This window comes from Notamacropus eugenii, chromosome 1 (assembly GCF_028372415.1).
Source record: "Notamacropus eugenii isolate mMacEug1 chromosome 1, mMacEug1.pri_v2, whole genome shotgun sequence".
In the NCBI taxonomy this organism is placed as follows: Eukaryota; Metazoa; Chordata; class Mammalia; order Diprotodontia; family Macropodidae; genus Notamacropus; species Notamacropus eugenii.
The window spans coordinates 255,794,115-255,818,712 of NC_092872.1; the positions used below are offsets into that span (position 1 = coordinate 255,794,115).

The 24,598-nt window shown below is 40.6% G+C and overlaps 2 protein-coding genes and 1 long non-coding RNA gene across 8 annotated transcripts in view; 2 read left to right on the forward strand and 1 right to left on the reverse strand.

Annotated features, from left to right (window-relative positions):
• The window catches only part of UBE2Q2 (ubiquitin conjugating enzyme E2 Q2), a 66,815-nt gene extending 61,233 nt beyond the window's left edge, over positions 1-5,582 (forward strand). The window contains exons 11-14 of one of the 3 annotated variants that reach the window (XM_072628630.1): positions 84-179; positions 2,168-2,234; positions 3,667-3,715; positions 3,819-5,582. In XM_072628630.1, the coding sequence (XP_072484731.1) occupies positions 84-179; positions 2,168-2,234; positions 3,667-3,707 (204 nt within the window). In that variant the 3' untranslated portion in view covers positions 3,708-3,715; positions 3,819-5,582. The remainder of the gene's footprint in view (positions 1-83; positions 180-2,167; positions 2,235-3,666; positions 3,716-3,818) is intronic. The other 2 variants (XM_072628631.1, XM_072628632.1) reach the window with 2 other exon arrangements.
• A 4,250-nt stretch (positions 5,583-9,832) lies between these two features.
• Positions 9,833-14,895, reverse strand: LOC140517417 (uncharacterized). Its single transcript, XR_011971580.1, has 2 exons — positions 14,210-14,895; positions 9,833-13,301 (listed from the first exon to the last, which is right to left on the reverse strand). It is a non-coding gene; the product is annotated as an uncharacterized lncRNA (long non-coding RNA).
• A 60-nt stretch (positions 14,896-14,955) lies between these two features.
• The window catches only part of FBXO22 (F-box protein 22), a 77,947-nt gene continuing 68,304 nt past the window's right edge, over positions 14,956-24,598 (forward strand). For all 4 annotated transcript variants that reach the window (XM_072628629.1, XM_072628627.1, XM_072628628.1 and 1 more), the window contains exons 1-4: positions 14,956-15,527; positions 16,807-16,939; positions 23,584-23,671; positions 24,403-24,498. In XM_072628629.1, the coding sequence (XP_072484730.1) occupies positions 14,971-15,527; positions 16,807-16,939; positions 23,584-23,671; positions 24,403-24,498 (874 nt within the window). In that variant the 5' untranslated portion in view covers positions 14,956-14,970. The remainder of the gene's footprint in view (positions 15,528-16,806; positions 16,940-23,583; positions 23,672-24,402; positions 24,499-24,598) is intronic.

Genomic DNA, 24,598 nt, shown 5'->3' on the forward strand with positions numbered 1-24,598 from the left:
AGCAATTTACAGTAATCAGTATGTCTGTCAAATTAGACATCCCAGAATGAACTGTTTATAGACATCTCTCCTTCTTCCTCCAGGGCTGGAGTAGTGCCTATTCAATAGAATCGGTCATCATGCAGATCAATGCCACTTTAGTCAAAGGAAAAGCTAGAGTACAGTTTGGAGCTAATAAGGTAATTTTAACCACTTGCCCTAACCTCTCTGCCCCTCCCCCCACCTCTACCTAAATGCAGAATACAAAATGAGCCTATTTCATAAGAAACAACAGAGGTGGCTCTGAAAAGTCACATGTAGATTAAATTGTCAGTTGAATAATTTTCCTTTTGACTTTCTTCACATCAGAAAGAGTTTATTTCAGATTGGTTTTCAGTTGACTAGAATGGTGTACTTTGTCTTTCTTCCCTGCTGAAATCTGTCAAGTAGTTAAGGATAATCACAATAACTCTAATTTATATGTTAGTTGGTTTTTCATTAATGATCTCATTTTATCTTCCAAACAACCCTTTGATGAAAGCCTTATCATTTCATCCTCCAAACAAGCCTGTGATATAGATCTTAGTGCAGATGAAAAAACTGAAACTTACAAAGGGAGAGAGACATACCCAGAATTCTGCAGCCAGTAAGTGTCCGAGGCAGGATTCAAACCCAGGGCTTCTAGACTCCCAAGACTAAACAATTCAGTGGGGGCAGGAGTGGAGTGCCCATTTCAAATAACTTTTCAGGAAGGTCTTCTCTAAAGAGAAGAGTCTTAAAGTCTTCCTGGGCACAGATCAGTTAGGGCCTTGCCTAGGGTCACACAGTAATAAGTGTCAGTCCTGCCTCCAAGTCTGGCTTTCTGTCTCCTTTTACATTCATCTTGTTACTGTTGTTCAGTCATTTTCAGTCATGCGTGACTCTTCATGACTCCTTTTGGGGTTTTCTTGGCAAAGATACTAGAACAGTTTCCCATTTCCCTTTCCAGCTCATTTTACAGATGAGGAAACTGAGGCAAGCAACTTTGTCCAGGGTCCCACAGCAAGGAAGAGTCTGAGGCCAGATTTGAACTTGAGTCTGACTCCAGGCCTGATGCTTTATTTACTGAACCACCTAGCTGCCTCTACTTTCATCTAAATGTTATCAAATGGTGATAAAAGGGAATTATTGGGAAAGAGACCTTCGTAGTTGTGGGTATTTGGAGGGCATGTGGGAAGTGAGCTTGTACAAAGGGTTTGTTTAGAAGGAAAAGATAAGGAAAAGGTCATAGATAGTAGGTTGTTCAGGAAAAATAAAATGTAGTGGCCTTTTCTTCTGTTCCCCTTTCAGAGATTTTTTTTTTTTTTTGCAATAGCTAAAAATGGAAGAAAAGAATGTTTTAATGAAAAGTTGTGTTGAGTCCGTGATTTCACGAGTGTGGGTACCTTCTCCACAAAGATAATGCCCCCTTCTAAGCTCTCGATGTCATGACTCCAAGGTAATCACCTTGGAGGGGACCAGCCTCCCAGGGACAAGCTTTTCTTCCCATGTTGGCAAGACTGATCCTGGCACAAGAGATGCTCAGGCCTTCTCTGGGCCAGGACTTGGAGCCTTTCCAATATGAGAGTTTGCATCTGCACCTGCACTCTTCCCTGGTCCTGCCTCAGGCCTCTGGAGCAAGGACACCAGGGCAGTGTTGGTCAGGTGGCAGAGGCAGGACAGTGTGGTGGACTGGGAGTCTAAAGACCTGGATTCAAATCTCAGCTGTGTGAACTCTGGCAAGTCACATCACCTCTTGCTCTCAGTTTTCCCATCTCTAAAATGGGAATGATAATAATAATTCCATAACATACTTTTCAGGGCTGTTGTAGGGAAAACACTTCGTAAAATTAGGCAAATGAGATAGAAGTCCTCATAAAGGGAGATCCTGAGATGTCCTTATTTTGAGGAGGTGGGGGGAAGGTGAAATTGAGGGAGAAAATGGTGTAGTTCAAGAGATGAAACTGCAGGTTACTAGGCTGGGGAACTATGTGTTCCACCTTCTGTCTAAAGAATCAGATAAGGTGTTTGTGAACTTGAAAGCACTCTCAGTGCCAGCTATTCTTTGGTGAACATAGGCACTGTTGGTTATATGTCATTGATTGTATTATAATAAGTGATGCCCTAATAACTTCTTGGTCTAAAATATGTTTAAAACTCTTCCTTTCAGAATCAGTATAATCTAGCAAGAGCACAACAGTCCTATAAATCCCTAGTACAGATACATGAGAAGAATGGTATGTTAAATTGTCATTTTGGAGCTATGTGGTCGTAAATGCATTCATCGTGTGGATTTTACAAATGGTTTGCAGCAATTTCAGCAAAACCTCTTAACTCAGACTGTAGCAGTTTCGTGTTTGTGGTAATCAGAATAACTGTTGAAACATTGTTTACCTTTGCAGATTAAAAAAAGCATTTGTTAGGCACATTAATGATAGAAACAAAATTCCCTTCGTCAGGTACCTTAGTTACTGGCTGGGCTTCAGGGATACAGAGAAGAGGGAAAAGCCATCAGTGTCTTCAGAGAGTTTCTATGCTCCTGGAGGTCACGGTGTCATTTTCAGAGGAGAAATGAAACTGAAGGAGGGAGCCCAGATCTGGAGCCAGGAGACCTGAGTTCAAATCCTGACTTTGCCACTTTAAAAAAACTCTTCTTTAAAATGGAGATAGTAAGATTAGCAAAGTGCCAAATAAATGGAGGGTGGCAGTTGTTGTTAATATGTCTTGATTCTGCCACTTAATGATCATGTAACTTGTGGCAAGCCCCTTCCCCTCTTTGAGAGTGAACTAGCTACTTACCTCCTCAAATCCCTTTCAGGTCTAGGTCCTCTGATCTATTTTGAGTAAAATTGATTTAAAGTTTCTGAGATGCTTAAGTTATTCTGTAATTCAGACATTTTACAGATTCCTATTGGCCTTGGTCTAAGTAAGGATTGTTTAGTATTTACAAAGTAAACCATTTTTTCACATGTAACTGGTTTTTAATGACTCCTCAACAAAAACCAAGGCCTTCTTGAGCCAAGTAAATGACTTCAGGGAGAAGTGATGACCTCCCTTGTGTCACAGATATAACCTATTGTGACCTTTCCCCTACATAGTGACTGGTCATTATAGAGAAAATAAGATGACAAAACAGATAGTAATTACACTGTAGTTGAAGAAACAATTTGAATTTTTTAGGCTGGGAAGGAGCCTCAGCTACCAGCCATTACCATCTAATAGCTAACACACCAAAAATGGCTATTCTCCCACTCCATGGTCCCCAAACATCCCAGCCCTGATGACTCCATTCCTCCCAAATATTCTATGTGGATACTTCAGAACTTTTGCATTTTGCTACACTTGTGACCCAATATTAATTATATGGCACAGTGGGCATTGTTAACCTTTCTTTGGTGGAGGTGAAGTTAACAGTAATAAATGTGAGTTCCAGAAAGCACACTCATCATTGATTATACTTTAATTATTTGAAAGTTCGTGGGGGAAGGGGGTGTAAAAATTAGAGGCAGTGGGATGATATCGGAGAAACTGCTGGGCTGGCAATCAGGGATCCTGGATTCTGGGAACTCGAGTACTGCAGAGGCTTTATTTTCCATTATAATTTAAAATCAGTTGCTAATGACTGTCTTACAGTATGTGGACTTTGCATTGCTTTTGTTATCAATACAGGCGAAGGTTTCTCCAAGTTTTATAGCAAGTCTAAACACTAAAGTGAAAGGTAAAGACAGCAATTAAGCTTTCTTTTCTGAAAGGCTGAACGGAGGCCTTGAGTTGTGCAAAGCATCAGCTCATCGAATCATCTTTGTTTTTCTCTTTCTCAGGCTGGTACACACCTCCAAAGGAAGATGGTTAAATGGATGAAACACTCTTTACCTGGACTGATGTTACTGTAATGAAATCCTTGCCGGCAGACAATAAGCTACAAGTGCCCCTATAAACAGCCGGACTGAAGACTTTAGCTATTAAATTTGTTAGTGGATAAAATGTTATCTGACATTCAGCGTAGGTTGCAGCCTTTCCATTCTGCTCGTCATAGGTACCTGCAACTGAGCAGTTTGGGGCCGTGATTGGTCCATGTCTTCCCATCTCCCTTTCATCGAAAGTGATACCTCTAATGCAGGCAAGTCAGCAGCATCAAGTTACACACACACACACACACACACACACACACACACAAACACACACGCACGCACACACGTACATATATACACACACACATACATACACACACACGCTAGGTGGTTTGCAATGGGGTTTGAGATTCTTACCTTTCATAGGATAACGGACTACAAAGACTTGCAATATATGGTTTCATTTAAAGCCAGTACAGTTTCAATCATTGTTTAATACTGTTTTAGAGATTTCAGATCTTGTAAAATCACAGGTTTGGTTTTTTTCCTGGTCTAAAATGAAGACATCTATAGTATTGCCAAATTAATGACATAGAAAACCCCACATGTATGTTGTCATTACACTTTTTAAAAAATGGCTACATGAAGATATGAACTGTTTCTCAAAGAGATGCTTGTAATTGGATTATGTTGTATTTGAGTAGAGCAAGGTTGTGCCATTTAAAAACTTGGAACTCAGCATTTCCACTGGGGCCTCAGTCTTGCTGGGCTGTACCTGCTACTTGTTGGTTCAGTTGACCTTACAAAGAGGAGCCACAGTACAAAGCTTGAAGTTATCTTGAAGTTATTTAAAATACTAAAAGCCATTGGGGGCGTTCCATTTATTAACGGGCTGTTGCAATCATTTGTAAACTAATGAACTTCTAAAGTGATTGGCACAAGAAAACTCAGTCCTTGAGCAAACTCTCTTGTACATCAGAGAACAAAAAGACATCACCTCTGAAGAATCTTAAAACAATGTTGCCAGAGTCATAGCCGTGGGTTTGATGGGAATACACATGTGATGTGAATGCTTTTTCTCTTTCTTAGAAGAAATGAATCGGTGTAATGTCTTCATTTTATTGCCTTACTTGACCAGTTCTATTTGGTTGCTAACAGACCTTTTGTACCCCAGGTTTAAACTAAAGGTATAATTTAAGTATTAAGCACTTTTTAAAAAGAAACCCAGGAGCAGCACATCTTCGTATTCCGTACCTGTCACATGAAATGGTTTTTTCCTTATCAAGCATTTGCTTTAAGATCCAATTTTTAGCTTTGAAGATCACATCGGAAAGACTTGGCACTACTTCCGATATCTTGTTTTAATTACTTTTTAGGTTGTTTATTGTTTGTTTGTTCTTCGTTTTAAATTAAAGGTAGATGAAGATGTCCTAGCCTCCTTGCTTATTTGCTTCTATTTGTATAAAGTTCTGATATCTTGTTGCTCAAGTAACAGCCTTAAGTGTTAAGGCAAATCTCTTTTTAAGCATTTTAAAGTTCCTTAAACCTGAGGCTAAAATATTGAATACATTATTGAATTCTTTAATACTCAGATGGATAACAGGTTGACAGCTGTGCATTTGGCATGCTTAGTTTTGGATTTCATTTTTCATTGCAAAATTATTTGGTGGTGTAAAGTCAATTTGTAAACTTGCATCAAGTTTATGAATAAAGAACCATTTTTAAAATGATAAAGTTTCTTCATTTATGCCTCTGAAGATAAGCAGCTTTATACAAAGTTGAGTTCATGATAAAGGTAACTTTAAGTCAGTCTTCATATATGACATTTCAAGACCATTAACCAGTGTTACCCACCTTTCAAATTTCAGAAACTTGAGTACTGTATATTCAGATAGAGTAGTATACTTAAATGATAATATATCTCAAGTAGTCATTGATTTTCCGAGTGATAAAACATCCTTTCCTAATTTTAAGAGTACAATATGTGAGCTTATTTATTTAAGGGGTTAACTTTTTTAAGATTTTGATGTCTGGAACTCTCAGACTTGGGCCAAGACAGAAGAATAATGTCATACAGTTGCTATATCAAAAAGGCAGCTGACACTGCCTCAAAAAGTCCTTATGAAAGGGTCACGTCCCTGTTCCCCAATGCAGTGGGAAGGTGCTAAGCTTAGGGGGACACACAGACTCCCTCCTGAGGGCTGATTGACCAGGAGAAAGATGGAGAAGCATGCATGTCAGGGAAAATCTGTGAGGATCCAAACTGCCAAGCCTTTCTGGAAGCTGGGAGCTTTCCTGGATCTCTGCCCACAACCAAGCCACCTCGACCAACAACAAGCATTTGCTAACCATCTGCTAAATGCCAGGCACTGTGGGAGACCCTAGGGACATAAAAACGGGTGAAATAGGCCTTTTCCTGGAGGGGAGGCAACTCATTGACATGAACATATGCAGCATGTACACAAGGTAATTTGGGAGGGGAGTTTGCCAGCAGCTGGTGAAATGTTGCAGGTATTGCTTTTAAAGCAATTGGAGATGCTGAGGAATGGAGGTGAGAAAGGAAAGCCCCATGGACAAGGGGAATGATGGCCTACAGGCAGCAGAGGGTTCATCTTGTTCAAGGCAGGTCAGTTTGACTGAACTAAAGATTGCTATGGATGAATAACCTACTGTAATCCCAGAAAGGTATATTGGGGCAGGTTGTGAAGAGCTTTCAGTGCCACACAGAGGAATCGGTATTTGATCCTAGAGCAGGGGTGTGCCATGGTCAAACTCAGAATGGTCACTAGCAGCCAGTCATAGTAATTGTATGCTTCCCCATTCCTAGGATAGCAAGGAATTTGCCAAAGTGTTGGCCCTCTGCACTGTTCACATTTGAACTCATACCTGGCTGTGGTGCTGATAATGTCATAAGACTGAAGCACTCTCATCTGTATGTACTAAGAGAAGAGTGACCAGAAGGCACGATAAACTGACCAAAGTTAAGGCATCTCCACAGCAGTGTACGTCAAAGAAAGCTATTTCTAAAATATCCAACTAAAGACCAAAAACAACTGGCTATAATATTGCCTACAACTGCTAGTCTGTCATCCTGCAAAGAATAAGCTTTTTAGTTATTAGTGACATAATTTTAAGTAGTGTTTTTAATAGTGTAATCAAATAACTTTATTTTTTTACACTATTACAAAGTTTAAGTCTACCAAAAGAGCAACAAGGTATGGTAGGAGTTGGAATTTTCTGCACCTGTCATCTCTAATGTGACTGGTAACCATTGACTTGAACAGGTTTTGCAGCCATTCTGATACGGGTTCCTAACATGCAGTTAGGCTCCATAACACAAGTAAATGGTATTGTTTTTGATTCAAAGGATGTATTAAGGACCTACTCTGCACCAACTTCTGTGGATGCAAAGATAAAAACAGAAGAAATCCTGTTGTAAAGATTTTGCAAAGTGAAGAATCCTATGTCTTTTTATTAAAGCCAGAAACTCGAATGGGCATGCTTGAAGTGAGATATGCCTGCTACCCTTCTGTGATTGATAGCTTACTAGATTCTGATTGGCCAAAACATAAGTGTATTTGCCTATTTTCCCTCTCCCATCAAGATGGAATCTTGATGCTATCTGATCTAACCTTGTCTCAGTTTGTATATGAACTCCAGAAAAGTGAAGGGATTTGACTAGGCTCACACAATAAGTAATGGAGAGAGATTGGACTTGAATCCCAAGGCTTACCCAGTCCAAACCCAGAGAAGCCTCTGAAACATCTAGCAAAACCAAAGAGGTTTTGCTTGAAGATGGCTGCTGACAGAAAACCTAGCTCCTCCTGTCCATTCCTTTCGGACAGCTCTCCTAGGAAGCTGTTTTCTTAGACTGTCTCAAGATTCACCTGCCAACTTTGGTTCAATGATCATAGGTCTGCCCTCAGTGGGCAGACAGCAAGTCTAATCCCTCTTGCCTTGGACATTCCCTTCAAATAGGTAAACCCAGCAATCGGATGTTCCTTCAATCTTTTCCATCAGGCTAAGCATTCTTTTTTCCTTCTCCAAAATACATGACCTATTCTTGAGCCCCTTCATCTTTCTTATTGCCTGTCTCTGGAAAATCTTGATCTTATCATCGTGTGCTGCCTAACGTGGCAGGCAGCCTGAACACATTACTACACTTGTGGGCTGACAACCAGCTGAGGGCAGTGGGATTAATTCCCTCTGCCTAGATGATAGGCCTCTCATAATAGAGCCGAAGGCCTTGGTTGCCATAGTGCACTGCTGATTCATCCCTGTCTCCATACAGCCTGGGTGAATGAGATTCAGGATCTGAAGTATAGCACAAGGGCTGCAGAGAAAGGAAATCAAGCCATCTTATGTACAGTAAAGGAGGGCAGTCAGGGAGGCTGAGAACAGGGGCTGCTGGGAGATTATGTTGGGGGGGTAACCAGAAAGATCTGCTGGGTTTTTAAAGGCAGCTTCCCTGGATCAAACAGGACCAGGCATTGGAGGGAGGAAGAAGCCCAGACCTTGTGTGAAGGCTCAGGGTCCAAGAGCAATGCTCATTCATGCTGCGGTTGGGAGATCCCTGGGGTTCTGGTGACTAGTTGATACTCTGTTGTCTGAAGATAAGAAAAGGTGGCTTTTGGCCACTACTACAGGCCTTATTTTAACAAGGTGATAGAGATATAACCCCTGTGATTTCATTTAGGAAGGAAGGAAGGGGCATTTATATAGTACCTAATATGTGCCAGTAATGTTAAGTATTTTTTGTAATGTACCATGTTTCATCTTCCTTGCTTTAGAAATATTTGAAGAGACAGTGTGTTAGAATGGAATGAGGGTTGGACTTCAAGTCAGGAAATGTAGGAGGCCAGGTCAGATTCAGGTCAGTGTGGTGATTAAGGTTCAAGATTAGACGGAAAGGAGACACTTGTAGTCAGTGGTGTGTTGGGAAGTGTTTTTACAACTGGCTATGGGGGGATGTAGGAGTGCGTGCGTGCGTGCGTGCGTGTGTGTATGTGTATACGTAAGTACATAAGTATTACAAATTTTTCTGACATAAAGGACATATAGCACACAATTTACAAATAGTAATATAATACTCTATTGTAAATTCCAAATAGCCAGTTGATTCTTACAGAATATTTTTGTTGATTTGTGCCAGACTTGTCCCAGTTGCAGTTCAAGTATGGTTTGATAAATGGAGTTAGCAAATAAATCTGCTCTTCCCTCATCAAATGTATTGTCATTAAATCTGATAAATGATCTCCTGCTAAACTATTCCTCACCCTCTTATAAACTATATTCGTTAAACTAAAACCTCTTGGCTTTAGCAGTATTAGTAGCAAACATGCTAATTATCTTTTTTAGCATTATGTATAGTTGTAGAGATTGGAACATTGATTCTATATTACTCTTCAAAATCCCTAAAATCATTCAAATCAATTTCACATTTTAAATTTTCACTTAAATATATTTGTAGATATAGATAGATTTTATCAGTTATCCATGGTGAGGTTCTTCATAAGAGCCAAACAGATGGTTCTAATCAAAATAATTAAAAATTTTGTCCCTTTTTTTGGTCCAAAAAACAATATATGTTCTTGAAGAGTGTAAAATTAATTCTTTTTCATTAAGTGAAATGTTTTTAAACTTATCTGGCTTATTCACATCTTCATCTAAAGATTCATGCTTTCTAGTACCAGTCTTTAAATTTTCCAAAGCTCTTTTGGTACATTTGATTAATTACTGCACTTCCTGAATCCGAGTTGATCTTTTCTGCAGGACAATGGAAAGTAATGAAAATTCCTCAAGCATGTCAATCATTAAAACAAAGTCTTACAATAAATCAATGCTAACAAATCTCTTTACCCAACCAGAATAATAAGAGAGAAAAATACATATATAATGTGGACTCTGCATATCATATAGCAGTACACATGCCACCCATCTGAGTTCAGTACTTGACAGATTTTAATAATTTCCATTTCAAATTCTTCTTACAGTGTTTTCACATTTTTTATTTTTGGTGATAAAAAGAATAAATTTTATGCAGAAATATTTTAAAATTAACTTTTTTTTTACTTCAAATATCAGTCAATAAACATTTATTAATCTTCTGCCGCATGCAGGCACTGTGCTAAGTGCTGGGGGATGCAGATATAAAAAAGAATATAGCCTCTATCCTAAAGGAGCTTACAATCTAATAGATGAAGACAATACATGAAACCTGGTGGCAGCTTGGGGAGAGAAGGCATGCAGCATGAGAGCAAAATGGAAGAGTCCAGAAGAGTGAAGCCAAGTGGGAAGTGAAGAGATGTCTGGCCTGGACACCTTCCTTAAATGGAAATTTTGTTAGGAGCTCTCTGTTCATCCCTCCAATCAGAGGGACCCAGGGACAGAGGGTAATGATGACCTCTGAGTATCAGGGCTGATGTGATCTTGCAAGATGATGAGGTGCCAGGGGTCATGATGGAAAAATCCAAAGGAATGTAGCCAGATGGAAAATGAAGAGGATACCTTGAAATACTGAATCATCAAATGGTCATTACATTTAACAGTTACAAACGATGATTTGGGGAAAATGTTCAAACAGCTTTATAGTTGTTCTTCCCAACATTGTTAGCAACATGAGAATAAAATGCGATTAAATTTGCTCTCAAATATTATTAAGGTTGCACTCATTTGAAGTAGTTGAAACTTTTGTAGGATCAACATTTTTCATTATTTAGTTTATTCACTAAGCTGGAAACTGTCATTAGCCAACTCTTTTTTTTAACAAATCCTGAATTTTAGTATGGGTTTTAGAAGCACAATGTTCCCTAATTCCTCCTCAACCCCTGCCTCCCAGAAGTTTGCCTAGTAGATTTATTTCCACCATTCAGGGTTACTAAATGTGTCCTCCATACCTAGAACAGATGGACATGCTTATTTTGCTGTGACTCCTAAATGCTAACTTCTCAATCCTTACATCCTGAATTCTTTAAAAAGAAAAGTTTGTTTTTAATTCCAATAATCTGGAAATGTAAAAGGAACAATTTCTTCCTTTGGGAATTATGATAGGTTTTCTTCAGTGATTGATTATTCAAGATTCAAAATGTTGTTCTATTGGTTTGGGCGCTCCACAATTATTTTTGTTCTTATTCTCTGTGCCTGTTTTCACTTTTTTCATGTTTAAAAATCCTAATAGATCACAATGCCTAAGACTGGCATTTTAGGGAACACAATCTGAAAACATGATTTCCCATTACATTAGTAAGACAGTTAACACTTGAGAGATAACTGTAAAAATTTGATTATATAATTTTAGAAATAATAAATTTTAACCTAGAATGCCTCATTTTTTCTGCTTATACCCATACCTTCATTGTGACTTGGAATTTCTTGCAAAATCTACTATCATTTTTATATGTCTGTCACTCTGAATAGTATCACAAAATCAAACATAGCATAACTGCTCAATTACTATTCATTCTGCAGAAAAGGCAGTTCAGCCAAAAAGACACTCATTGTCATTGATGAATGAGTGTAGTTCCTAGCTGAATATTGGTGTTAATGACTAAAGACAAAAGTGAACAACACTGTCCTTTGTTGGACCACCATTCATTGGTCAGTGATTCCCATGAACAAACTTCTTTGTTGAATTCTATAATAACTTTGGTATACCAGAACATTTTCACAAAATAAAAGCTACAGATATGACCCACTTTTTTGTTTAATCTGTATTAGTTAACATTTTCTCCATCATATCTTTAGTTCAGACTAGTCAGCAAACTACAGCCCACAGGCCAAACTTGTTTTTGTATGGTCAGGAAGCTGAGTAGTTTTTACATTTTTAAATAAAATTTTATTGTATTTTAAATTGTAAAAAGCACTTAGTTCCCTAGGCTGCATAAAAACAGGCAATATTGGATCAGATGTAGCTTGTCAATCCCTGGTCTAGACAATAAACCAAGCCAATATTTGTAGTGTTTGCTGATTTTCATAGTGTAAATAGTCCCACCGTAGTGGATTTCAACCTACCAACTGAGTGCACTGAGTGCAAAGTTGGGAAAAGATGCATGGTAACATACCATCATCTACTATTTCCACTATGCAGGTACAGTAGACATAAATTACATCAAGAGTATACATAATAAATCTGGTAAAAATTGTTAGGAAGTGAAGAGTTTAGAGTGTTTTATCACCTCTTTTTAGTGTAATTTGCTTAATTATAAATTTAAATAATTTTAAATGGTGGTTGTATTTAACAAGTGGCACACAAAAATCCTGAAAATTTAACAACTAGCTCTGCATACTACTGCTTGTATTCCATCTAATAGTTAACAAAAGGAGGCTTACTTAGCCTTAGAAATGAGAAGATATTTAACAAGGATGCATTTTTGGTTCTGTTGGGCGTGGATTCCCCACCTCTATGTTGTCTATGTCCAGAGACCCATGCTGGAGGGAGGAGCTCTTAGCTCCTGATGCCCTGACATTTTTTGTACCTAAGACACAAGGAAGCTATTATATCAGTAGTCTGAGCCATAACCCCCTGAATCAATTAAAGCCACTTTCAATACTTAAAGAAAATCTGCCATTAGGACAGTGACTGATATAATCCTGACCTCAGGGGTGAAAGAATCCTTTGGAAGAAGAAAAAGAAAAAAAAAAAGACTGCAAACCACTAAAAAACAACATGCAGCAAATAAGCAGTGACCCGGGATGGAGTAAAAGAATGAGGAAGAGAGGAGAGACCAGAAATCCCATGCTACATTCACCTCCCCTCTTCAGAACCACCAAGCCCAGGACCTTGACTATGATGCTAAATCTTTGCAATTGATGCTGCCACTGCTTGAGGCAGGATGATTGTTTCCTTGTGCTGGAGCCTACCAATGATTCCTGTGTTTCTGTATCGAACCCAAGTCTATCTTTTGAGCTATAATCTCATGCAGCCCACTGCCTTTGGGACATCTTGAAAGTAGTGATGTATAACAGTGGGGATGAGCAAAAGCAGCACCAGAAACACAGCACAGATTATATATAGTCACCGATCTCATCATGGGTCAGGTCATCCATAGGAAGATCACTAAGAGGTTGCATTACCAGAGACAGGATCCATACCGAGAATTACCCTGTATCACCACATACTTCATCTATCCATCCTTGCTATTGTCCTATATCTCTTCTCCCTTTTCTGCTAAAGTCCTTGATAAAGCCATCTACATGGATGCCTCCACTTCCTTTCCTCTTACTCCTTCTTAACTCTCTGCTGTCTCTTCTGAACTCATGATTCAATGAAATTTCTTTCTCCAAAGTTACCAACGAGCTATTAATTGCCAATTTTAATCAATCCTCATCCTTTTTGATCTTTTCAACCTTTGACATAGTTGATTATCCTCTTCTCAATACTTCCTTCTTTAGATCTGAAGACACTGTTCTCTCCCGGTCTTCTGGATGTTTGCTTCTTGGTCTTCTTGGCTGGATCTTCATCCAGGCAACATCTATCAGCCATTGGTACCCTGCCCTGCCCCGCCCCCCCCCCCCCCCAGCTCTGTCCTGTGCTCTCTTCTCCCTCTATACTATTTCACATTTAATGATCTCATCATCTCTCATGGATTCAATTGTCATTCTGTGAAAATGATTCTCAGATTTATTGATCCAACCCTAACCTCTCTCCTGATCTCTCATCTCTAACTCCACCCCCATCTCTCCTTCTTTAGTCTCTGGACCCTGACTACCTACAGAATGTTTCAAGCTGGATGATTCTTAGACATGTTAAACTCAATATACTGAAGACTGAACTCAATGTTTCCCCAAATTCTTCCCTCTAACTTGATGGAGGACACCATCACCTTCCCAGTCACCCAGAATGACAACCTAAGAGTCCTCCTGGACTCATCACTCTTTCACACCTCCATATCCAGATCCTGTATTATCTGTTTCTGCAGCATCCCTCCTCTGCACTTCCTTCACCCTGACACTGCCAGCACCCTGGTACAGGCTCTCATCAGCACCACACCTGGACTACTGCATAGCTTCATGGATGGTCTCCTTGCCTCGAGTCTCTCCCCACTGAAGTCATCCTCCACTCAGCTCTCAAACTGAGCTCCCTAAAGAACAAGTTTGATAATGCCATCCCTGGCCTGGTTCAAAAAACTCCAATGGCTCCCTCGTTTCCTGGATGCCCTTTCCTACCTTCCAACCTTAAACCTTCCCACCCCCACACCCTGTACTCTGCGATTCGAGGACTTCCTTGCTGCTGTTCCTCACACTAAACACTCCATTTCCTGACTGGGCATTTTCACTGTCTGCCCCCCCAGCTTGGAAGCCCCCTCCCTCCTTGCCTTTGCATCTTGGCTGTCCTGGCTCCTTCAAGGCTGCTAAAATCTCACCTGCAAGAAGCTCTTGCTCATCCCTCTCGGTGCTAACGCTTTCCCTTCGTTCATGGCCTCCAATTTAAGAGGCCACCTATCTGTGAGGCTGCTGTGTGCCTGAGGCCCCTCTCTGGGTCAGATCAGCAGCTCCGGCAGGGTGTGGTTAGGGGCACTCCTGGGCTGCCCGCCAGTGCTCCTGTCTCCTAACATTCTTCTGTTCCACTTTAGAACTTGGAGTTCTAACGCTGAAGAATAATCCATTCCTGAGCAGCATCACTTGCAAGTGTGCAGAGAACTCTCCATCCGTCATCTCCACTGATGCAGGGCTCTGGTTAAGAGGCTGGCCCAGGGTCACAGGAAGGTTCCAGATGGGATTCGAACGCCAAGTCCAAGGCTGGACCCTTCACCCCTGAGTCCAGAGTCTGGATTCTGATTCTCGGCATCCAGGGCTCCCATTAGTATGGGATGGATTTAAAAAACACCAGTTTAAAAATTAAAGTCAGTGAACGACGGGAGGCGGCTGCGCGGTGAAATCGGGGCCAGTTCTGGACTCGCTGCGCCTCGGTCCCCGCAGGCGTGCACCAGCGCAGGAGGCGGCCGAGCCTCGAAGGCCCGGGTTCAAGGGCCGCCTCCTCCGGCCTAGCTGCTGGGGTCCTCGGTCCCACACCCGTGACCCCGGGCGGAGCCGTCCCAGATGACCCCAGGGATGGAGCGGAGCCGGCTGGGGACCCTTCTATCTGATTCGGCTCCCACAGCAGCCCTTCCAAGGCGACGCTATTATGCTCACCCTCGGTTTACAGATGAGGAAACTGAGGCAGGGCAGGGTCATCCCACTCCTAAGGGTGGGAGGCCAGATTGGGGTTCGGGACTTCCTGACCCCAGGCAGAAGGGCAAACAAGGAGTCACGCCCTGGGGGGGGGGGGCCTTCCAGGACCCCACCCCGGCATAGTCGCCCCCCCACCCCCCCGCCAGGAGAAACGACGGGAGGGCGGGGCACGTGGCAACGGCACAGACTTCACACAGGAAGTGAGGTCGGCCCGGGGCGGGGCCTCCGTGCGCGTCCCCGCCGGGCCCCGCCCCCACCGCGGGCGCTAGCGGAAGTGGCGTGCGTCCGCGCTGGGCGTTCAAAGCGGAGCGTTGGAGAGCTAGCGGTAGCCGTCGTCGCGGCGGACGGAGGCAGGGCCGGCGACGACGGGGAGGCAGCGATGGAGCCGGCGGGGAGCGGCGGCTCCTCCTCCGTGGACTCTCAGGCCGCCTTCGTGCTGAGCAACCTGGCCGAGGTGGTGGAGCGCGTCCTCGCCTTCCTGCCTACCAAGGCGCTGCTGCGGGTGGCCGGGTGAGGAGTCCCGGGGGGCGCGGGGAGGGCCGGGCCCCTCCTCCCCTGCAGGCCCACAGGGCTCCGGCCCGGCCGCCGCTCCCCCTCCTCCTGCCCACGGCGGGCGTGCACGACCCCCGCCCGGCTGCACCTGCCCCGCCCCCCACCCGAGCCGCCGCTGTCGCTGCTGCTGCCGCTGCCGCCACCGCGCGTGCGCGCCGGGCTCAACCGCCGCCTCCCCTCCCCCAGCCGCTCGGGGCCCTGGACCCCGAGGAGCAGAGAGCGGGTGGGGGGAGGGGAGAGAAGAGCCGTGCCCCCACGTGACCCGCGGTCCGCGTGCCTGCCGCGCTGTGGGGCCTGGGCCGGGAGGCTTCCCGAGCGCTTTGACGCCCGCCTCCTCCTCCGCCCCAGGGGTCGTGCGTGGGAGCTCTGGCCCTTTTGAACAAAAATTACCGTAACTGGCGTCTGTATACAGTCAGAGCCCTCCTCACTCCCTATTCACAGATGAGGACGTTGAGGCCAGCCTAGGGCAGACCCGGCTCCCCAGGGGGTGGGGGTTTGGAGTGGGAGGAGGCATCCTCTACCCTTACTAAAGCTTCAAGGCGGCCCTTGGGGGTGCGGCGGGGTGACCTCGGGGTCGGAGGACGAGGGTGGGCTAGGTGTCTGGCAGGTTGGGGCGGGGTTCGATGTAGAGGAAAGAGTGAGCTGGAGAACCTCCAGTGAGTAGGTTGGGATCCGAAGTTCTTGAGGAATAATTAGTCACTGTTATTAGAAACATCAGTAGTAGATGTAGATGTATTTTTTGGAGAGCAGAGATCCTGCAGACAACGAAAATAGTGAAGAGCCTATTGCAGTTCTGTTAAGTGAATGCTAAGGAAACTCAAGGAGGTGCTGTCAGTGTTTGTGGAGAGACAGGACCAAGATGCTGTAGTGAAAGAATCTGAAGCCTTGGCATTTGAATGTAGGGAGAAAGGGAAGAGTCAGGGCGGATGCTAAGGTTTCAAGACCTGGTGATTGGGACAGTGCTTGGTGTTTTCATCCATGCACAAAGAGAATTTACCTGGAGAAATGGGGAGAGATTAATACTGTGTGCCAGACAGGGTGGTAAGTGCTTGATAGTTACTTCATTTACTAGAACAAGAAGTAGTTATTGTTATTCCCATTTGACAGACAGTCCACTTTTGTACACTTTAGAGTTAGAAGTACCAGCTTGACACCCGGGTAGATGGAAATTTCCAGCAGCCAGTTGAAAATGTGGTATTGGGATCTGTTTGGAACCTGTTATGATTTTTTTTTCCAGCGTATCCCGCTTATGGAAAGAATGTGTTCGTCGAACCTTGAGGAGCCAGCAGAGCGTGGCCTGGATCTCCACAATGGAGCCTGGGCCCCCAGAGATGCACTCACTGGTCCAAGTGTTAGCCAAGGAGCTTGAGGCAAGTGTTGGTCAGCCAGTAATGAAGCACTGCATTTCCTGTGGTGTCAGTCTTTAATGGACTGAGATGATGGCATCTTCCTTGGGGTGGTTGTGCTTAAATTTTGTCTCATTTCTTCTTGATGTGTTTATTTTCGACATGGTCACTATTAGTTACATAATTAGCCTTTATGGAAATCTTTCCACTAGCTAAACATGAAATACTTATATGCAGATCATTAAAGTAGAAACTAAGGGAGTTCTTAGTGACACATTTCCAATTAGGTTTTATTGGTCTGAACACACATTTTAAAATGACACAATGATGACTTGATAATAGTTTCTGTGGGAATTGGGCAAAAAAAAGTGTAAGAGAATTGACTTTTTAAAGTCCTAAAGCATGGTAAGATGGGGGCATATTAAGATACGGAGGAGCCCAGATCTATCAGAAACACTTCAGTGGGACTCAGAAATGTACCACTTTGAAAAGAAATGAAAAGAAACACCTATGAACTTTCCTCTCCTATCCAACTCTGAAATCTATAGGGGGACCCAAGTTGTGAAGAGACCAATAGAAAAGTTGGGTTGGGTCATGGGTGGAGTTCAGCCAATCCCTGGAAGCTTTAGACTAGTCCATCTAGGCAAGACCTTAGGGACAAAGAGAAATATAGAAAGCCCCTAGGCAAAATTCAGCTTGAGCAGTCCTTGAAGCCTGTGGAAGGAGTCCAGCAACCAGAGAGAAAGACCCTAGTCAAAGTCTGCAGCAGTGTGAGGTCCTAGAGCCCTGTCACAAGAAGCACATCCTTTTTCCAACCCCTTCCCCCAGCCCATCATTAGAGCAGTCTAGAGTCCCTTAAAGGAGGGGCCTAACTATGCCATATATTTGTGGAGTTTTACCAAGTGAAACACCCTTCACCTCCCACCCTTCAACCTAAATACTGAACTAGAGGAGATGAGCAAATGAAAGTAAAAACAACAGATGCCATGGAAGAACTACCTTGGTTTGAGAGACACACATGTAAACCACAAGGAAAATAACACCTCAATAAGCATAAGGTAAAGCTTGGAGAAATATATCTCTTGGCCATAGGCACTACATTAATACCAGGAAGAAGAAAAAAAAATGAGAAATAGAATGAAAAAGGGAGGCAGGAAAGAATGGTAAGAAAATTGACATAGGGATGATGGGAAACCTAAGCCAAGAACTAGATGCCCTGAAAATTAGAATGGGTCAGACAGAAAACAAGGACTGATTAAGACAAGAATTAGGAAGACCCAACCAAAAGATTGAAAAAATAGAAGAAAATGTAAGAAGTATAATAGCAAAAACAACTGGTTTAGAGAACAGGTGAAGAAGAAAAAAACCTCAATTATATCTGAAAGCAAGATCAGGAAAAAAAATGTCTTTGATACCTTATTAAAAACAATAACAACAAAAAAAACAAACCAGCAAACCAACCCAGAACTCTCAGGACCAGATGGAAAAATGAAAATGGAAACAATATAGTCACCTCTGGAAGGAAAACCCAAAATAAAAAAACCCCAATAATGGCATAGCCAAAATTCAGAGTGTCCATCAAAGAAAAAATACTGCGAACAGCCAAGAAAGAGTTCAAGTACCAAGGAACCACAATGAGATTCCCACAAGACTGATGAGAGGAGAATTTGGGATACAATATTGGGATACAGTATTATAAAAGTGAAAAGATAAAAGGTTTATAGCCAAGGATAACCTTTCTCACAAAAACTGTGTTTATAATCTTATAGGGAAGGGGTTGGGGAATGGATATTTAATGAAATAGGTTTCCACATTCATCATTTCGTGATGAAAAGGACAGAACTGGATACGTAGATATTTTGAAATGAGAATTCAGGGTCCAAGAGATAGAAAAATTAAAGGGAATATGTGGTGTGGAATTATTTACATATTTATAGGATGAAAAGCAAATGTCTTCTCAGAACCCTAATATTTTTAAGGGTTTTATAAAGAAGGTTAAAGTTGATAGATGGTCTGTGGATGGTTTTCTTCCATCCTGAAGGTCTTAGAAGGAAGACAAAGGTGGGAGAGAGAGGACTCTACTGGGAAAGAAGGAAGGTGTGGGGGAAATGGGCATCCTATGAATCTCACTTTCATCTGAACACGATAAAGGGATATATAACACTACCCACACAAACAGCTTTTGATAGAGACATATATTAAACTCTGGGGAAATAGAAGATAAGGAGAAGGGAAGGGAAAGAAAAGGGCCTAAGAGGGAGGGCAGGTTAGCAAGGGAGCAATCGTAAACAAAAACAAACTAGAAAATGAGAGGGAGAAGATTAAAAGGAAGGGAAGAAAGTAGAAACTTGATGTCAGGACTGAATGAAGTAAAGCCAAGAGAAGAACAGTGGAGAAAACCGGCTGTTTCACATATGTGATGGCAAGTGTTAGACAAATTTCCTTTTTTCTACCACATTTTAAAGGAGGTGGGAACCAAGAGGAAAATGTACAAGGGGATAGATGAGAGCCACATATACAGCTAATAATCATAACTGAATGAACTAAACTCACACAAAACACAAGAGGGTAGCACAATGATTTAGAAAGCAGAATAACAGTATGCTTACAAGAAACACATTTGAAACACTAGGATTCGCAGGATTAAAATGAGCTGGAGCAGTCATACTTCTGCTGAATTTAAAGCAGCACAATTTCAGGTAAGGCTACAGTAAATATTCTTGTGGTAAAAAGAAACCAGTATTTTATGTTTTCTTAAAGATATCATAGAAATGATAATAGTGGGGAAGATAATGTATCCCTTCTGAACCTAAACTAATGTAATCAAAAGAGAAATGAGAAAGAAGTTATGGATCTGAATAGAACTTTGGAAAAATAAGAGATAATAGCTCTCGTGATTAGTGAATGGGGCTAAAATAGAATTTACATACTTTTCAGCAGTACAAGGCACATTTAAATTTGGCTATGTATGGGTAGGGGCAATAAAAACCAAAAATTGCAAAACATATTTTCTGATCACAAATGCAATAAAAATGATACTAAATAAAACCATTAGCAAATTTTTAAAAATGAGACTTAACTGTTGGGTCAAAACAAATTATATAAATGTTTTCACCAAAGAAATTGACAAAACTAAATGCACTAAAACTTATGGAACCATAACTAAATCAGTTTTGAGGGAGAAACTTATATCCAAAAGCTTTCATCAGCAAAAGAGAAAAATGGGCAAATTGGGCATAAAAAAATTTAGAACAGCAAGTCAGAAATCTTCAACTAACAGTAGAAATTCTGAAAATTGAAGGGATAAAATTGAAAGCAAAAAGACTAATAAATTGATAAAACTAAAGTGATTTAAAAGGAAAGAAAAAATTGTATCAGAAATAGAAAACTTTAATCAGAGAAGAAATAAAATACCAAAAGTTCTTGTTCATGCATACCAACAAAATTGATAAAGGAATCCAGATTAACAAGAAATAGATTACTTAAATAATCCAATATCAGAAAACCTGAATGAGCCATAAATGAACACCCACAGGAAAAAACTTGGGTATCATTGTGGATTTGCAAGTGAATTCAAGCATTCAAAGAAGAGTCCCAATACAGTGTGTATAAGCAAATAGTATAATATTTGATAAGTGAAAGAACTCAATATTTGAAGGAAACTGAACATCATTCTGGCAGAAACTAAAAGTAGACCAACTGCTCATGTTAAAAAATTCTTTTGATTGGTACATGCCTTAGGCACTAGAGGTGGCAAATTAGAGGAACAAAGAAGAAATGAGCTTTCAAATCTCTGGAAAGGGAAAGAGTTCATGAATAAGCAAGTAATAGAATCATACAAGATAAAATGAACAGTTTTTATTTGAAATTTTTTGCACAGATTTTGAAAATTAAGGATACTAGTAACTAGGGGAAAAATCTTTGAAACAAAATTTTTTTGATCAGGATCTTATATCTAAGTTTTAAATGGACTTTTATAAGATTACAATATTTATACAATTAAAAGCCATTCCCCAAAGATAAATGGTCAAAGGATATGAACAAGTAGTTTTCAGAGGAAAAGGGAGGGGGAAGGGATTCAATGTGGGTACGCTGGTGCCTCAGTTGATGGAGCTGTGAATTTGCCCACCTACTGTATTCTGGAAGGAATTTGGAACTGTGCTTGAAAAATTCTTCACCTATTCATACTGTTTAGCCTATTTACACCACTTCTAGGCCCTTATCTCAAAGAATATGGGAAAAGACCTCTATAAAAAGGATTCATAGGAGCTCTTTTCCTGGTAGCAAAAATTGGAAAGTAAGGAAGTGTCCTATTGGGGCTAACAGTTGAAACAAATTGAAGTGTGTGTGAATTAAAAGGATCTTCATGTGCCATAGGAATTGATGAAATGGTCAGTCTCAGAGGGAACTGGTGCAGAGGAGAGTGAGGAGAACCAGAATAATCTGTACAGTGCAGGTATAAAGGAAAACTTTGAAAACTTAGAATAAAGTTTAGAACCCAATTATTAAACTGCATGTCCTTTTGACACGGAGATGCCACTAGTAGGCCTATAACCTGAAGAGCAGAAAAAGACCCTGTGTACAAACGTTAGGGATTCTTTTTGTAGTGGCAAAAAACGAACCTCAGGGGTGCCCATCAGCTGGAGGAATGGCCAGATGAGTTACAGAATATGAGTTTAATGGAACATCATTGTACCTTAAGAAATGGAAGATTTGTAGGAACTCATGCAAAGTGAACAGAACTAGAAAAACTAAGACGTGTATATATATATATACCTACATATGTGTGTGTAAGTATATACACGTCTGTGCAGCAACATTGTAAAGACAAGTTTGAAAGACTTGAACTTAGTCACTGTAGTGTCCAAGAGACTGAAGATGAAAGTTCTACTCTTCACTGATGAGGGAGGTAGTGAGCTTAAAAGAGGTGGACGTTTCTGGATGTGGCCAATGTGAGAATTTGTTTTTGCCAAACCATACAGTGATGTATTGAGGGCTTTATTTTTTGTTAAATTTGTTCAGTGTATGGGGGGAGTAGACATTAATTTTTTTAAAGGGTGTTTATGCTATAACACTACATTTAATACATTTTACTAAATGTATTGATTTAATACGTTCAATTGTGCATTATTGTTGCTGTGAATTAAGATTCAGGCATTGAACCACAATGTCAAAGAACAATGAAAGACACCACATTATCTGGTATTTTAGTGTCCTGCCTTTGTGAAGTAGAAAGGCTATTGATATTACTGGTATTGGGAAGAAGGTGAGAATTGAAAAGTTACTGAGAAATGTGTAAAGTTGAGAATGAATACCATTTGTATTTTTAAGTCTTTGTATTGCTATGATGCATACTATGGAACAAAATATTTTCAAAAATAGAAATATTTTAAAAAATAAAGTCCCAAATCACAGGTGGAGGAGAAGCAATCCTGAATATTGACTGCATAAACCTGTAGAAGCATAGAGTCAGCATTTATTAATTGCCTTCTTGGTGTGTTGGAGCATAGTTAAATGTTATAAGAAATGTTTTAAAGCCTGTTACGGTTTTATAAAATACTTGTTAAAAGAATTTTTGGTAATAGATACCTTTTGTCGTCTTGTCCTTAAAGCTGTGTTTTGAGCAGTATGTATAAAGGAATGTTAGGTGTAAACATTGGCTAGTGTGAAGATTTAAGGTAGGAAATACACTGGTAACTTTCCATTTTTCAGATTTGGTGCCATGAAATATGAGTTTGTAAAGATGCTCAGCTGAGCATTCTCTCTTTGTCTCTTTTTATCTGTACATCTGTGCAAAAACTATAAAAATATCCCATCTCCAAAATTACAGCTTTGAATCAAAAAATAAAGGTAATATGTGGATAGAGTCTCTACAACAGGGGCTCTTAACCTTTTTGTGTAAGGAATCCTTTCTAAGAATCATGTTTTTAAATTCATGAAATAAAATGCATAGTACTGCATAGGAAACCAATTATATTGAAAATAATTATCAAAAAAAATTTTTTTAAAGTTCATGGACTCCAGTCCAGAATTTTATGCTCATATATTCAAACTTGACAGTGGTCTAATAAGAAAGAAACTAAAGAAAAACTCATTCCCACATTTACTGTAAAATAAAATTATTCATGGGAATGAATATGAAATATTTTAATGGATTATTTCTAATTTTTAAATTTTAACGAATAGTGACCATGTGTTCATTTGACATGTGTTTTGTTCCTTACTATAGAAAAATCTCTTAAAATGACAACCTGAAAGGAAGTTCACCTTTTTTGATAAAGTTACTTTAATTTATGGTAGCTTATAAGCTTTTTGAGTCAGGGACTTTTTCACTTTTGTACATTTCCCCAGTGCTTGGCCCAGTGCCACATGTGTCTAAACACTTAATACATATTCATAGATCATATTTAGGTTCCACTGTGTTCTTGATTTATTTGATAACAACTGGGCTATAGCAAGTTGTATCCTTGGGTGGCAGAGCGTTTTTAGCAGGGAAATCTGTGTTCTAAAAGGAATAATGTGATTAGAGGAAGGTCATTATTGAAGGCCAAAGGTGATTTGAAGGAATGTAGTCACCAGGAAGATGGGCCAACTAACTCAGGAGGCCCTAAACAGTCCTCATGAGTAGGCTACATTCCAGCTTAAGCTCTCATGTTGCTTTTTTGCAGAAGGTTCATGCATTACCACAGACTGTCCTCTACATGGCTGATGAGGATACTTTTGTCGGAGAGGAGGATGGCCATGGACACAAAAAAGGTGACTATCAAAACATAAGGAAATAGTTTTCCTAAGTGGTTCTTCAATATTGAACCAAATCTGAGAGTTGTTCAGCCCTGTGGGCACATCATATAATGCATTAATAAGTCTTTACTTACATGACACTTTGTTCCAGATAACTTAAAGCGTAGTAATAATACAGCTCATTCTAGTTAGAGTAAAACAGCTCATTCCAGAAATAGCTTATGTGTAACTTAGCATGGATGAAACTAGTAGTTATAATGCCAGATGCATGTTGACCAAGGAAACTGTTAGTGGTTGAGTTACTGATTCTCTTCCTGAGATAAGTTACTAATACATTTCTTTTTGGTGTGCTAAGGCATGAAGTCTCTCCTGCTCTGATTACTTCTCTGTTGAATGACACACACATGTTGAACTAAAAAGTTTTACTTATAGAATGGAGTAATTGTCCAAAGTGATTACAGAACCAGAGAAGTAGTTCCACTTTAATATCAGCCAAATAGAGGAAGAAAGCAGTAGGTCTTGCTTTGAAGTTCATTTGTAGCATCCTTATATGTTAGGGAAGGGGTAAATAGCTCATGAAAATGTTTAGAACTTAAAGTCTGAAATGTTAGTTCCTGGGGTAAGACTTTACCGATTGTTATAGAATAATTTTTAAAATATAAGCTCTTTTTAAAAAACCATAGTGCATTAAATGAAGACTTGCAAAGATTCCTTCATATCTCAGTTTCTTTATCATTTTCTTGCAGCACGAAAGAGAAACCCCCAGGAAATTGCACGTGCCATTGAGAAATTGTTTCCGAAACGATGCCATGTCCTTGGAGTTATAACTCCAGGAGTCATAGGTGAGAGAGCCTGTTGAAGTGGGACAAACATTGCCTGACTCTCTTCTTAAAAGGAAATATATGATTGATAGTTTTTATTCTTACATTTCCTTCATTTCTA